General features: G+C 38.9%; 1 protein-coding gene across 1 annotated transcript; it reads left to right on the top strand.

The window, feature by feature from the left end:
- The first annotated feature begins 3,455 nt into the window (after positions 1 to 3,455).
- On the top strand, positions 3,456 to 11,775 carry LOC133979432 (zinc finger protein 850-like). Its single transcript, XM_062417942.1, has 3 exons — positions 3,456 to 3,506; positions 9,093 to 11,589; positions 11,693 to 11,775. The coding sequence occupies exons 1-3, from the start codon at positions 3,456 to 3,458 to the stop codon at positions 11,773 to 11,775; spliced, it is 2,631 nt and encodes an 876-aa protein (XP_062273926.1).
- The last annotated feature ends 409 nt before the right edge of the window (positions 11,776 to 12,184 follow it).

Here is a 12,184-nt window from a genome sequence, read left to right as displayed (position 1 = left end):
GCTTTCTCTCTCTCTCTCTCTCTCTCTCTCTCTCTCTCTCTCATTCACTCTCTCTCACTCTCTCTCTTTCTCTCTCAAACCCCCCCCCCCCCCCTCCATCCTCCTCCTGTCACTCCATCCATCCATCCACGAGTTGGCGAGCGTGGTAAGTCAAACGGGTTATTGTCATCGCCCTCTCTCTTTCTCTCCCCCTCTATCTGGACCCTCGAGACATCCCAGCATGTCGGGAACACGGCGGAGGAGAGGAGGAGAGGAGGAGAGGAGGAAGAGAGGAAGAGGGAAAAGAAGAAGAAGAAGAAGAAGAGGAGAGGATGGATCGATGTCCACTACGCACCAAACTTTGGCACGCGTGTCCAGCCGAGAGAGGAAAATTTGAGATGAGATAGAAACTAAGATTTTACATCATGAAGTTTAGATCTATAGTAAAAAATTAACATTGTGTGTGTGTGTGTGTGTGTGTGTGTGTGTGTGTGTGTGTGTGTGTGTGTGTGTGTGTGTGTGTGTGTGGTAGCATTAAAACAAAGACATTTGTCATCACTGCTGGTGACACACTGAGACACTCACACAGAAGCCTGGACACGCAAGGAGGAGCGTGTTTGTGTGTGTGTGTGTGTGTGTGTGTGTGTGTGTGTGTGTGTGTGTGTGTGTGTGTGTGTGTGTGTGTGTGTGTGTGTGTGTGTGTGAGTGTGTGTGTGTGTGTGCAGTAGCATTAGCATAGGGAACAACGGGCCACTTTCTCTGTCAGAGTGCTTGATGCTCGAGCCAAACACTGGACAATACATATAAAACAATACAAGGGCAGAATGACAGGAACCAGTTTAACCAGTTTAACTTCATTTATGTTAAATCACCATCATGTTGTCACTGGTTTACACTGATTTGACTGACATAGTTCTGAGTTAATACTGAAATCCTAAAATATTGAGTTCTGATACCATTAGACTTATACAACTTTTGTTTTAATGATTTTGATTTGCATTTAAATGATAAATTCAAAGTAAAACATAAAGAAAATAAATCATTACATTTGCCAATTTATGATTCAATTTTTTTACAAAATATGAATCCATTTTAATGTTATTTCATCCACTTGCTGTATAATCAGACACCACATTTCAGGCCATGGATGGTTTAATGTAGGAAGATGTTATGCTCGGCTTGTTTAAGAGCAAAACAAAGAAGGAAGGTCCACACAGTAACAGCTTGAATAAAGGAAATCATTTATTAAAGATAAACAACTTAAGCAAAGGAGGTGAAAAGTCAAAAAGAACAAGAACAAAGGTTACACCAAACAATCAGAAACCCAAACAAACCCAAAATTAGAGCCTTCCAGTAAGGAGAGAGAGGAAGCCATCCTGGAGTCACCCAGTTTATAAAGGCTCCAAACAGGTGACAGCAATCCCATAATGATGTGGGAGGAGCCAGACCATCCAGGAAGTCTGGAAAGAGGGAAGCAAAGGCAGGAAAATGTGAAGCAGAGGAAGACCAACACAGTTACTGATAAGGTCTAGGGCTGTCACAAGGGATCCTTTATGATCCACTGAACCTCTCTGTGTGTTTTACACTGTTGTGTCCAGCAGGTGGAGCTCTAACATCAGCGAGTGAGGTGAAACGGGGACGTGTCAAATTTGGATGTGTCAAAGGAGTCCTGGTGAGTGTGACCATCTTCTATACCTGTGATGTTGAAAACACTTCAACAGGTGATTTAACTGATTAACACACCTCTGTGGCTGAAGCTGTGTTAATCAGTGAAATCACCTGTTGAAGTGTTTGGTTGGAAGGAAAACCTGCATACACACGGCTCTCCGTGGCACATGGTTCGCCACCCCTGGCCTATGGCATGGGCCGCTTGCACATCTGGAAAGGCACCATCAATGCTGAAAGGTATACACAGATTTTAGAGCAACATATGCTCCCATCCAGGTGACATCTTTTTCAGGGAAGGCCTTGTTTATTGCAGCAAGACAATGCTAAACTGAATACTGCATCTATTACATCAGCATGGCTTTGTGGAAGAAAAGACCAGGTGCTGACCTGCCTGCAGTCCAGACCTTTCACCAATTGAAAACATTTGGTGCATCATGAAACGAAAAATACAACAAAAGGAGACCGGGGACTGTTGAGCAGCTTGAATCCTATATCAGATAAGAATGGGACTACATTCCACTCCAAAAACTCCAGCTGGTCTGCTCAGTTCCCACTCAGATGTTCACAGACTGTTGTTAAAAGAAGAGGGGATGCTACACAGTGGGAAACATGGCCCTGTCCCAACTCTTTTGAGACGTGTTGCTGCCATCAAATTCAAAATTGCCGTATTTTTTTCTTAAATGGTACAATTTCTCACTTTCAACATTTGATATGTTTTCTATGTTCTATTGTGAATATAATATGGGGTTTATGAGATTTGCAAATCATTGCATTCTGTTTTTATTTACATTTAACACAGTGTCCCAACTTTTTTTTGGAATTGGGGTTGTATTTAAACACTGTCTTTTAATTAGAAGAGATGGTTAATCTTTGTACAGTACCCACATGAAACATGTAGTAACTCATACTGGTCCCAGAAAATGAAGTCATTATAAATCACTGTGGTTTTGTATTCATCAATGAAGGTATACACATGGTCTAATTATGTCAGTAATATAATTCATGAAATAAAGTTATTATTACTGGTGTATTGTATCCTCTCTTGCCATAGTTAAAAGCCCATTAAAATGCAAAATGTCTTAAAGAAGTGGAGGGAGTTATAAAATACCACTAAAGGAAATGGTGTGTTGTAGGATGTGTATGTGTTATGAATTATGGGTGAATATTTTATTGGAATTTTACATTTTCACAGAATTAACCCAGTCACCTTTTTGAAATTGTCCTGTAAGGAACTGAATAGGTCATCAATTTAAATTGTAATGTGTCCGTTTGAGGGAAGACTTCTGAACACAGCACACAAAACATGGCTAGGTCTTTAATTTTCAGTAGTCATTGAGGCTGTTGGCCTGTTTAAGAATTCCTTGTGTCACGTCGTTTAGGTTGTTATCAGACGTTTATAAAAACAATTCAATTTAAGTGCAAGAAGTATGATCTATAGTAATTTAAATGTATAACAATAAGTTATATAAGCAGCAGCAGCTCAGTCTCTGTCTCAAACACGGTGTGTTTACTTTGAAAATCCCGGTGATTATCTCTCTCAGTTGTGGGAAATTGGCGGAAATATCACTTTATAACAGTTATGAATGATCTAAATTATTTAGGCTATTTGTTGTTAGGTTGTATTTATTTCATTTTGTTCTCCTTAAACTGACAGCTGCGGCCAACATGCTTCAAAACGCCCAACTTTTACTTTGAAGGCTGTTTCTGGCACACGACTTCCTTTTTCAATTTGCATTGTACAACTTGGATAGAGGAACAGGCGGACGCTTTGTGAGTTTTTCACAGAGCAGTACTACTACAAGAGCAGCATGGAGGAGAACCAGAACCCGGACTCACCCTCTGCTACCACCGATAAACAGGTCAGTTTCTCAGCCGTAAAAACTACTAAAAGGTTTCAGTGTTTCCTTCTATTTCGTACAAGCTTCGCCCTGTAGTGAAACTAGTGACAGTGAAGTTCAACGAATTCCCCCATAGAAAACCATCTCCCTCCCGATTTACTATTCTTTCATTATTCATTATCCTGCAGTAAACCGACGATAATAAGACTGCTTTAAGTAAATATATTTAAACAGAAGCGGAGATTGTGGAGAGGTGAAGTCCCGATTTCTGTGGGGGGTCGGAAAAGTCTACAACTACCGTGCTGAAAAAAACAGCTTAAACCAGCTTAAGATGTGTGAGGTTTTGTATCCTTTTGTTAATCAATTTTAATCAGACATAATGTAACACCAATACGTTTTTGCTTATCTCATCAAAACATTTAGAGTCAGACAGAGTGGTGTAGTGTATTTCTCTCCTTAAATGGTAATGTGATACTACTCTCTCTGCATCAGTGTTTTTTTTCCTTCGTTGGAAGAATGTATATGATGACTCCTTTTAAGGGTTATATGGTCATGTCAACAGCTGAAGTCTGCATGACAGGTGGGGGATTTTCCTGGCCTCATTCATCTTAGGGTTCTCTCTGTGTAACTGGATCGGTCTGCGTTGTGTTCTGTTCAGCTGTTAAAATGAGTCCAAAAGACAGCAATTCGTCATTTCTTAGGCTCAGTCAGGATAAATGCAGACTCACCATGTGAATGACATAAAATACAATAAAATGTGAACAAAATGCCACGAATTATGTGACAAAATGACATTATTAACATATTTAGCTTAAATATTGACAGCATAAAATGTGAAATAATAATAATGTGAATGTAAAACAATTTAAACACACATATATATATCATACAATGAAACACTTGAAAGCTATCCTCTAATCACACTTAACACAATAAACTGAAAATGAAAAAATACTTTAACTGAACTGATAATGGGAGTACATCTCAACATACACATATCTGTTAAAATGAGTCCAAAAGACAGCAAAACGTCATTTCTTAGGCTCTTTTATCACTGCAACACACCTAACATAAAAAACCAAGCTTAAGTGTGTGTCCCATAAAAGCCAAAATGATGAAAACCAGCCACACAACGTTACAGGCGAAACGCGTTTAAGCTAGTTTTTTAAGCCTTAAAAACTCATCTCTACAGGTAAAAAGAACGACAGAAAATTACACAGCTCATCTATAATAACAATATTAAGCATGAATACACTGCTGTGTGCACTTAAACAACATTAAAACTTAAAATTCACACTTTACGATCGCGCTGCCTTGATGTATGTCTGCTAATGGCCAGCAGAGGGCGCTACAATACAACTTAATACAATACTCCCAATACCAAGAACAGAAAAATGGGGGATTTTTGGTGAAATCATTACACATTACAACAAAATACATAACTGTGAACAAATTACAAAGATGATATTCCATCTGTTACATCTGCATGAGCTGAGGTCTTCAATTTGACAGGGAAATTCTGGACTGTACTGCAGACAGTTCTCTGTGATGCTCAATTTCAATAAAAATCATTGAAAGCATCAACAGTGGTTATTGTGGTTTGAAGTGTGTTATAGTTTTTCATGACCGGGTGACTCGACATAACGGACATCCATAGGCTTGTCTTTAACTCCAAGAGTGTTACTTTATTACACACACTTGTAGCCTGCATTACATGCACTCCGGTAGACCGGGAACTAGACACATTAAACATTGTATTACTCCGCCTGCACATCACTAACATCATCATGACAGTATAAGTGCGCGGCACTATATACTACAAAGTGAGGTCTTAGACCTTTAATTCAACCCTAAAAGACATGAGTGAGAGTATATGTTCCCTTCTCAGTAAGCACTAAATGCCATGACAGCTGATATCAAGGTGGAAGAAAGACAAAAAATACGAGACAGGTAGCAGGACAATTTATGCATCTAAGCTGTTCCACTGGAGGATTTAGGGTTCCTGTGGGCTAATTAAAGAGGAAGTGGCGTACATATGATATTGTAAACCCCCATAAAGCTGGACATATGGTAGCTGGTTTTAGCTGGTCTTAGCTGGTCTTAGACTGGTTTAGCTGGTTTACCAGTGTTATAAGAATTGAATGGTTTACCCTTAATAAAGAAGACCGGATTCGAAATAGCAAAGTTTAAGTTTAATTTATTTAGCTTGTACAAGCGGAGCGTTTACCAATGAAACCGACAGAGTTACAATAGAAAAGGCTCCTCATGGAGCGTTGTCAGAGAGGTTTTATGCTGTTCTCTCTTTGGAAAGTCCCTCCCTCAGCCTCTGTTAGTATGAATTTATCTGACCATACTCAGCGTGTGTGTGTGTCTGTGTGTGTGTATACACACTCACTAGCCTCTTTATTAGGTACACCTGTGCAATCTAATGCAATCCAATACAACAGCTCTGCTATAAATTCTATATTTATGAAGTTTTATAAATATTGGATATAACTGTGAGAATGCATACTTAACTTAGAAAATGTATTGAAGAAAAGTGTATTTATGTGGGATTGATTTTAATAATAATATTAATTAATAAAAAAATAAATGTTTAAATGTATTAAATAGACAACCGTTATAAATAACGGCTATACCAGAGACTATATAAGCCTGTGTCACCCAGCTGTCAAGGCAGCAGCTGATCCAGATACCCAGACAAATACAGCAGAACCCAGAGTGATTGATCAAAGAGAGATAAACCTGGAGCAGTCACCCTACTGCTGCTCATCTGCCGTAGTAAATTCCCGGTGAGTTTTAATATGAACCAATTCGTTGTAAATATAGCAATATTCACTAAAAAGAAAAAGAAACAAAAAAAAACGTTAGCGCTAGCCGCGCTAGCATTAGCAACAGTTAGCAGCGGTTAGCCACCACTGATGTTGATAACAGTTGGTGGCTGTTGATAGCTAACGGTCCTAGCGTTAGCAACTGCTAGCATTGGTAGCCGTTTATAGCCGTTGGTGCTAACAACGCTAACGTTAGCAATTGTGAATTAATAACTGATTAGTAGCTATTTTGAGTTGTGTGTCTATAGAAATCCATTTGTATATAAGTCAATGTTAAAGTTTTATTAGTTGTACTGTTATTATAATTGTATATATCTTAAGCTAAATTGATATAACCTGTTTGATAAGATGAGGAAGAAAGCAAGTTTTATTTTGTTTAGTTTATTAAAATTTCAATCAAATGATAATTTGTAAATATAGAACAAGAGTGATTTTGGAAAAAAGAAAAGAAAAGAAGTATCTGAGCTGTGTAGTGATTATTATTATTTTTTGGCTTTGTGGGTACAAGGCCAGGTCCTTGTCATCATCCTCCTCATCATCCTTGTCATCCCCTGCATCTTCGTAATCATCATCTGCACCACAGATTCTTCAGCTCTGCTGGTTCCACTAGGGACATTACAGTAGGGTTTAAGTGGCGAGCCAACCCTGAACCAGTAGAAACGTTTGTTTTTGTTTTGTTTCTTTTATTGATACTTAAGTTTTTTTGATATTGTTATTGTTGTTATTATTTTGTTAGCATTTTATTTTGTTGAATTAGAAAGGGAAAAATAGGGTTGAACGAACCACCTGTTTGGTAGAGACCAAAATAGAAATAAATAGTTCAATTATAGCTTAATTAGTAAAAAACAAAACAAAGAGATTTTTTTAATCATTTAAATTTAGCACTTAATACTTAATTAAATTAATAATTAACAATAATTAGATACTCACCCGACAGGTGGATTCCAGATTGTATGTAAAGAAAAGAGGGAAAAGTCTGTTTATTTTTGTATTTATTTATTTTTATACATGTGGTAGAGCCATTGTTATGTCTGGTAAATGTTGTTATTTTGAGAAAAGAGAAAGAGAAAAAAGAACTGAAATTATGAAATTAAATAAATTGTATAATTACCTTTTAATCATAACAGTTTGTGTTTGGTGTCCAGTTGCTTTTCGATGCCCATTTCTCCTGAGCGAATTTAGACTTCTGAGACGCTGGTCCAAATGTACTTCTTGTTGTTACACAAGGCTAGTAGCAATACTTAAGGACAACCTCCCATTTATTTCCACTAATACTTTCTCTAATATTAATGATTTGTACATTATTGTTACTGGCAATTTCAATCGTTTAAACTATATATTTTCACTAATAAAAGGGGTTCAGGAAACTTTATTGATTACTGTGATGTTTACGGGTCCCAGGGATGGGGGACCTCAGTAACAAATATGTGACCTGTAAAACAGAACCAATTACGACACGGTGCATCTCGTTTCCTTCCAGATTGCCTCTCTGATTGATCCTCTGTCTTCTTCATTTCTGCATTTGTGTTACTTTTCAACAGTATAAAACTGGTTCAAAACCAACTATTTATGTCTAGTGAAACTCAACATGTTACATTTTTAAATAAAAAATGATTGATTGTCCAGTAATGCTGTTTAGTTTTTGACTGAACTATGTTCACTAATACAAGAAAGTGAGATCTTTCCAGTAACATTTTGTCATTAACATACTGCGCAAAAAACACTACTTTCACTTAATACTTTGATTACATTTTGTTAACACTGCACTTTCTACATTAACTTTTAATACTTATGATTTTGAGTGGGAGGATGGAAAATTCTTCAAATTAAAAGTAAACATTTTCTAACTTTGTTTGCAACAAAGTGAAACCTTGTTTATATACTGTTACCCCACCAAACACACAAAAAAACTAACCACTAAATATCAGTGTCCTAATTTAGGTGTGCCATTTCACAGTATCATATACCGTGATATTTTTAACTATGATAATCATAGTGGCACATCTTTGATGAGGACCTTAATCATCTTCAGATGTCTGGTTTTGTCTGAACAGTCCATATCAATTTCTCTACAGTTTTTTGATTGTCTTGTTTGTTGCTTTGGGGTTTTTTGTAAATGGTCTCATTTTATTTTATTAAATGGGGAAAAACTAATAATGGGTTCACACAAAGGTCAGAAGAGGTCTAGATGTCCTGAATTAGTCTGGTCAGGGTCAAGTTTAAGAAACCCTGGATCCTTGCAATGACCCCTTTAATTTGCTCCTCTTGTTACTGCTGTGTTTTGTCTGCAGAGTCAGGTTCCTGATTAGCAGGCACATTGATCAGTAGGATGTGACACACCTTGGCCTTCTGAGCCCCATTTATGAAGCCAGAAAAGCTGCTGGTCCAGCCTCTGTCCTCTCCCCAACATGCTCCTACGTTGTTTTCTTGGTTCTTTTACTTTATTTCACCATCCAACGCCACCCACCACACATTCACCCAACCACTCCTTACATGACTGATTTTAAAGACTAACCCTACTTTTTCTTTTCTGTGTTTATTTTGACTATTTTATTTTAAATAAGATTATTTTGCACTATATTGAATACCCATGTTACTCCTCTTTTCTGTCACAGTCTAGAGCCAGGCTGTGACAAATGGGCCTCAGGAGCCATTTTGACATTTCCCATACTGTAACTCTATGGTTTTAGATAATTTCCTCTTTTGTGTCACCTAACTTAATATCTCTCTCTTTCTTTCTTTCTTTCTTTCTCTTTATGTTTGTCTGTTCTCATAGAAACAAAGAAGAAGAAAGATACTCAAAACGCACTGCTGTCAGCGATGTGACAAAGCCTTCACAACATCCAGGTATTTACAGAGTCACCAGAAAACTCATACCGGAGAGAAGCCATACAGCTGTGAGCAATGTGGGAAAACTTTTACTCAAGCCAATAGTCTAAAAATCCACCAACACATTCACACTGGAGAGAAGCCATACAGCTGTGAGCAATGTGGGAACACGTTTACTCAAGCCAATAGTCTAAAAATCCATCAACGCATTCACACTGGAGAGAAGCCATACAGCTGTGAGCAATGTGGGAAAACGTTCAGTGAAGGTGGTAATCTAAAAATCCACCAACGCATTCACACTGGAGAGAAGCCATACAGCTGTGAGCAATGTGAGAAAACGTTTACTCAAGCCAATAGTCTAAAAATCCACCAACGCATTCACACTGGAGAGAAGCCATACAGCTGTGAGCAATGTGGGAAAACTTTTACTCAAGCCAATAGTCTAAAAATCCACCAACACATTCACACTGGAGAGAAGCCGTACAGCTGTGAGCAATGTAGGAAAACTTTCAGTCTAGACAGTCATCTAAAAAGCCACCAACGCATTCACACTGGAGAGAAGCCGTACAGCTGTGAGCAATGTGGGAAAACGTTCAGTCAAAACAGTCTTCTAAAAAGACACCAACGCATTCACACTGGAGAGAAGCCGTACCGCTGTGAGCAATGTAGGAAAACTTTCAGTCAAGACAGTCATCTAAAAAGCCACCAACGCATTCACACTGGAGAGAAGCCGTACAGCTGTGAGCAATGTGGGAAAACTTTCAGTCAAAACAGTCTTCTAAAAAGACACCAACGCATTCACACTGGAGAGAAGCTGTACAGCTGTGAGCAATGTAGGAAAACTTTCAGTCTAGACAGTCATCTAAAAAGCCACCAACGCATTCACACTGGAGAGAAGCCGTACAGCTGTGAGCAATGTGGGAAAACTTTCAGTCAAGACAGTAGTCTAAAAAAACACCAACGCATTCACACTGGAGATAAGCCGTACAGCTGTGAGCAATGTGGGAAAACTTTCAGTGAAGGCAGTAGTCTAAAAATCCACCAACGCATTCACACTGGAGAGAAGCCGTACAGCTGTGAGCAATGTAGGAAAACTTTCAGTCTAGACAGTCATCTAAAAAGCCACCAACGCATTCACACTGGAGAGAAGCCGTACAGCTGTGAGCAATGTGGGAAAACTTTCAGTCAAGACAGTAGTCTAAAAAGGCACCAACGCATTCACACTGGAGATAAGCCGTACAGCTGTGAGCAATGTGGGAAAACTTTCAGTGAAGGCAGTAATCTAAAAATCCACCAACGCATTCACACTGGAGAGAAGCCCTACAGCTGTGAGCAATGTGGGAAAAATTTCACTCGAGACAGTGATCTAAAAAGCCACCAACGCATTCACACTGGAGAGAAGCCGTACAGCTGTGAGCAATGTGGGAAAACTTTCACTCGAGACAGTTCTCTAAAAAGCCACCAACGCATTCACACTGGAGAGAACCCGTACAGCTGTGAGCAATGTGGGAAAACTTTCAGTCAAGGCAGTAATCTAATAATCCACCAACGTATTCACACTGGAGAGAAGCCGTACAGCTGTGAGCAATGTGGGAAAACTTTCACTCACAATAGTCATCTAAAAAGCCACCAACGCATTCACACTGGAGAGAAGCCGTACAGCTGTGAGCAATGTGGGAAAACTTTCACTCACAATAGTCATCTAAAAAGCCACCAACGCATTCACACTGCAGAGAAGCCGTACCGCTGTGAGCAATGTGGGAAAACTTTCAGTGAAGGCAGTAGTCTAAAAAGCCACCAACGCATTCACACTGGAGTGAAGCCATATTGGTGTTTGCAATGTGGGAAAACTTTCAGTCAAGGCAGTAATCTAATAATCCACCAACGTATTCACACTGGAGAGAAGCCGTACAGCTGTGAGCAATGTGGGAAAACTTTCACTCAAAACAGTCATCTAAAAAGCCACCAACACATTCACACTAGAGAGAAGCCGTACAGCTGTGAGCAATGTGGGAAAACTTTCACTCACAATAGTCATCTAAAAAGCCACCAACGCATTCACACTGGAGAGAAGCCATATTGGTGTGAGCAATGTGGGAAAACTTTCACTCAAGACAGTAGTCTAAAAATACATCAACGCATTCACACTGGAGAGAAGCCTTACAGCTGTGAGCAATGTGGGAAAACTTTCACTCACGACAGTAGTCTAAAAATACATCAACGCATTCACACTGGAGATAAGCCTTACAGCTGTGAGCAATGTGGGAAAGCTTTTACTCAAGCCAATAGTCTAAAAATCCACCAACACATTCACACTGGAGAGAAGCCGTACAGCTGTGAGCAATGTGGGAAAAGGTTTCGTCGAGATGATTGTCTAAAAATCCACCAACGCATTCACACTGGAGATAATCCGTACAGCTGTGAGCAATGTGGGAAAACTTTCAGTCAAGACAGTAGTCTAAAAAGCCACCAACGCAATCCACCAACGCATTCACACTGGAGAGAAGCCGTACAGCTGTGAGCAATGTGGGAAAACTTTCAGTGAAGGCAGTAGTCTAAAAAGGCACCAACGTATTCACACTGGAGAGAAGCCGTACAGATGTGAACTTTTAGACAAGACAGTAGTTTAAAAACACATCAACGCATTCACCAGTTTTTCAGCAAACCTCTGTTTTAGCACTACATGCTTGCTCATGTAGGAATGTTAGGTCACTTTTAGCTGAATTTAAAGAGTATGGTCTAGACCCTCTCTATGTGTACAGTGTTTGAGATGACTTTTGTTGTCATTTGGTACAATATAAATAAAGATTGATTGATTGATTGATCCTGTTTTACTACTTTCTTGTCTAGAGAAAGTCTTTGTTTGTAGAGAGTGCTGTTTATGTACAAATATGTGTCAGACTTTATTTCAGTCGTGTTGCATTTGGTATTTGTTTAAAGTTTATTGTATCTTGTGTTTTGCATCTAATTATGTTGCATGTTTTAATGTCCTTGTTGGTTGTAATACAGCTGTGAATGACTGCAAAGACCAGCAGATGG

Source organism: Scomber scombrus, chromosome 4, assembly GCF_963691925.1.
Source record: "Scomber scombrus chromosome 4, fScoSco1.1, whole genome shotgun sequence".
Lineage (NCBI taxonomy): Eukaryota > Metazoa > Chordata > Actinopteri > Scombriformes > Scombridae > Scomber > Scomber scombrus.
Note: the sequence above shows the minus strand (reverse complement) of the source record. Positions and strands in the feature narration are given on the sequence as shown.

What these genes read in the sequence shown, in the direction of transcription:
- LOC133979432 (XM_062417942.1), top strand. Translation starts at nt 3,456, where the DNA reads ATGGAGGAGAACCAGAACCCGGACTCACCCTCTGCTACCACCGATAAA. An exon ending in CTGCTACCACCGATAAACAG is followed by an intron (nt 3,507 to 9,092) that starts GTCAGTTTCTCA and finishes CTGTTCTCATAG; the next exon opens with AAACAAAGAAGAAGAAAGAT. An exon ending in GCAATGTGGGAAAACTTTCA is followed by an intron (nt 11,590 to 11,692) that starts GTCAAGACAGTA and finishes CTTTCAGTGAAG; the next exon opens with GCAGTAGTCTAAAAAGGCAC.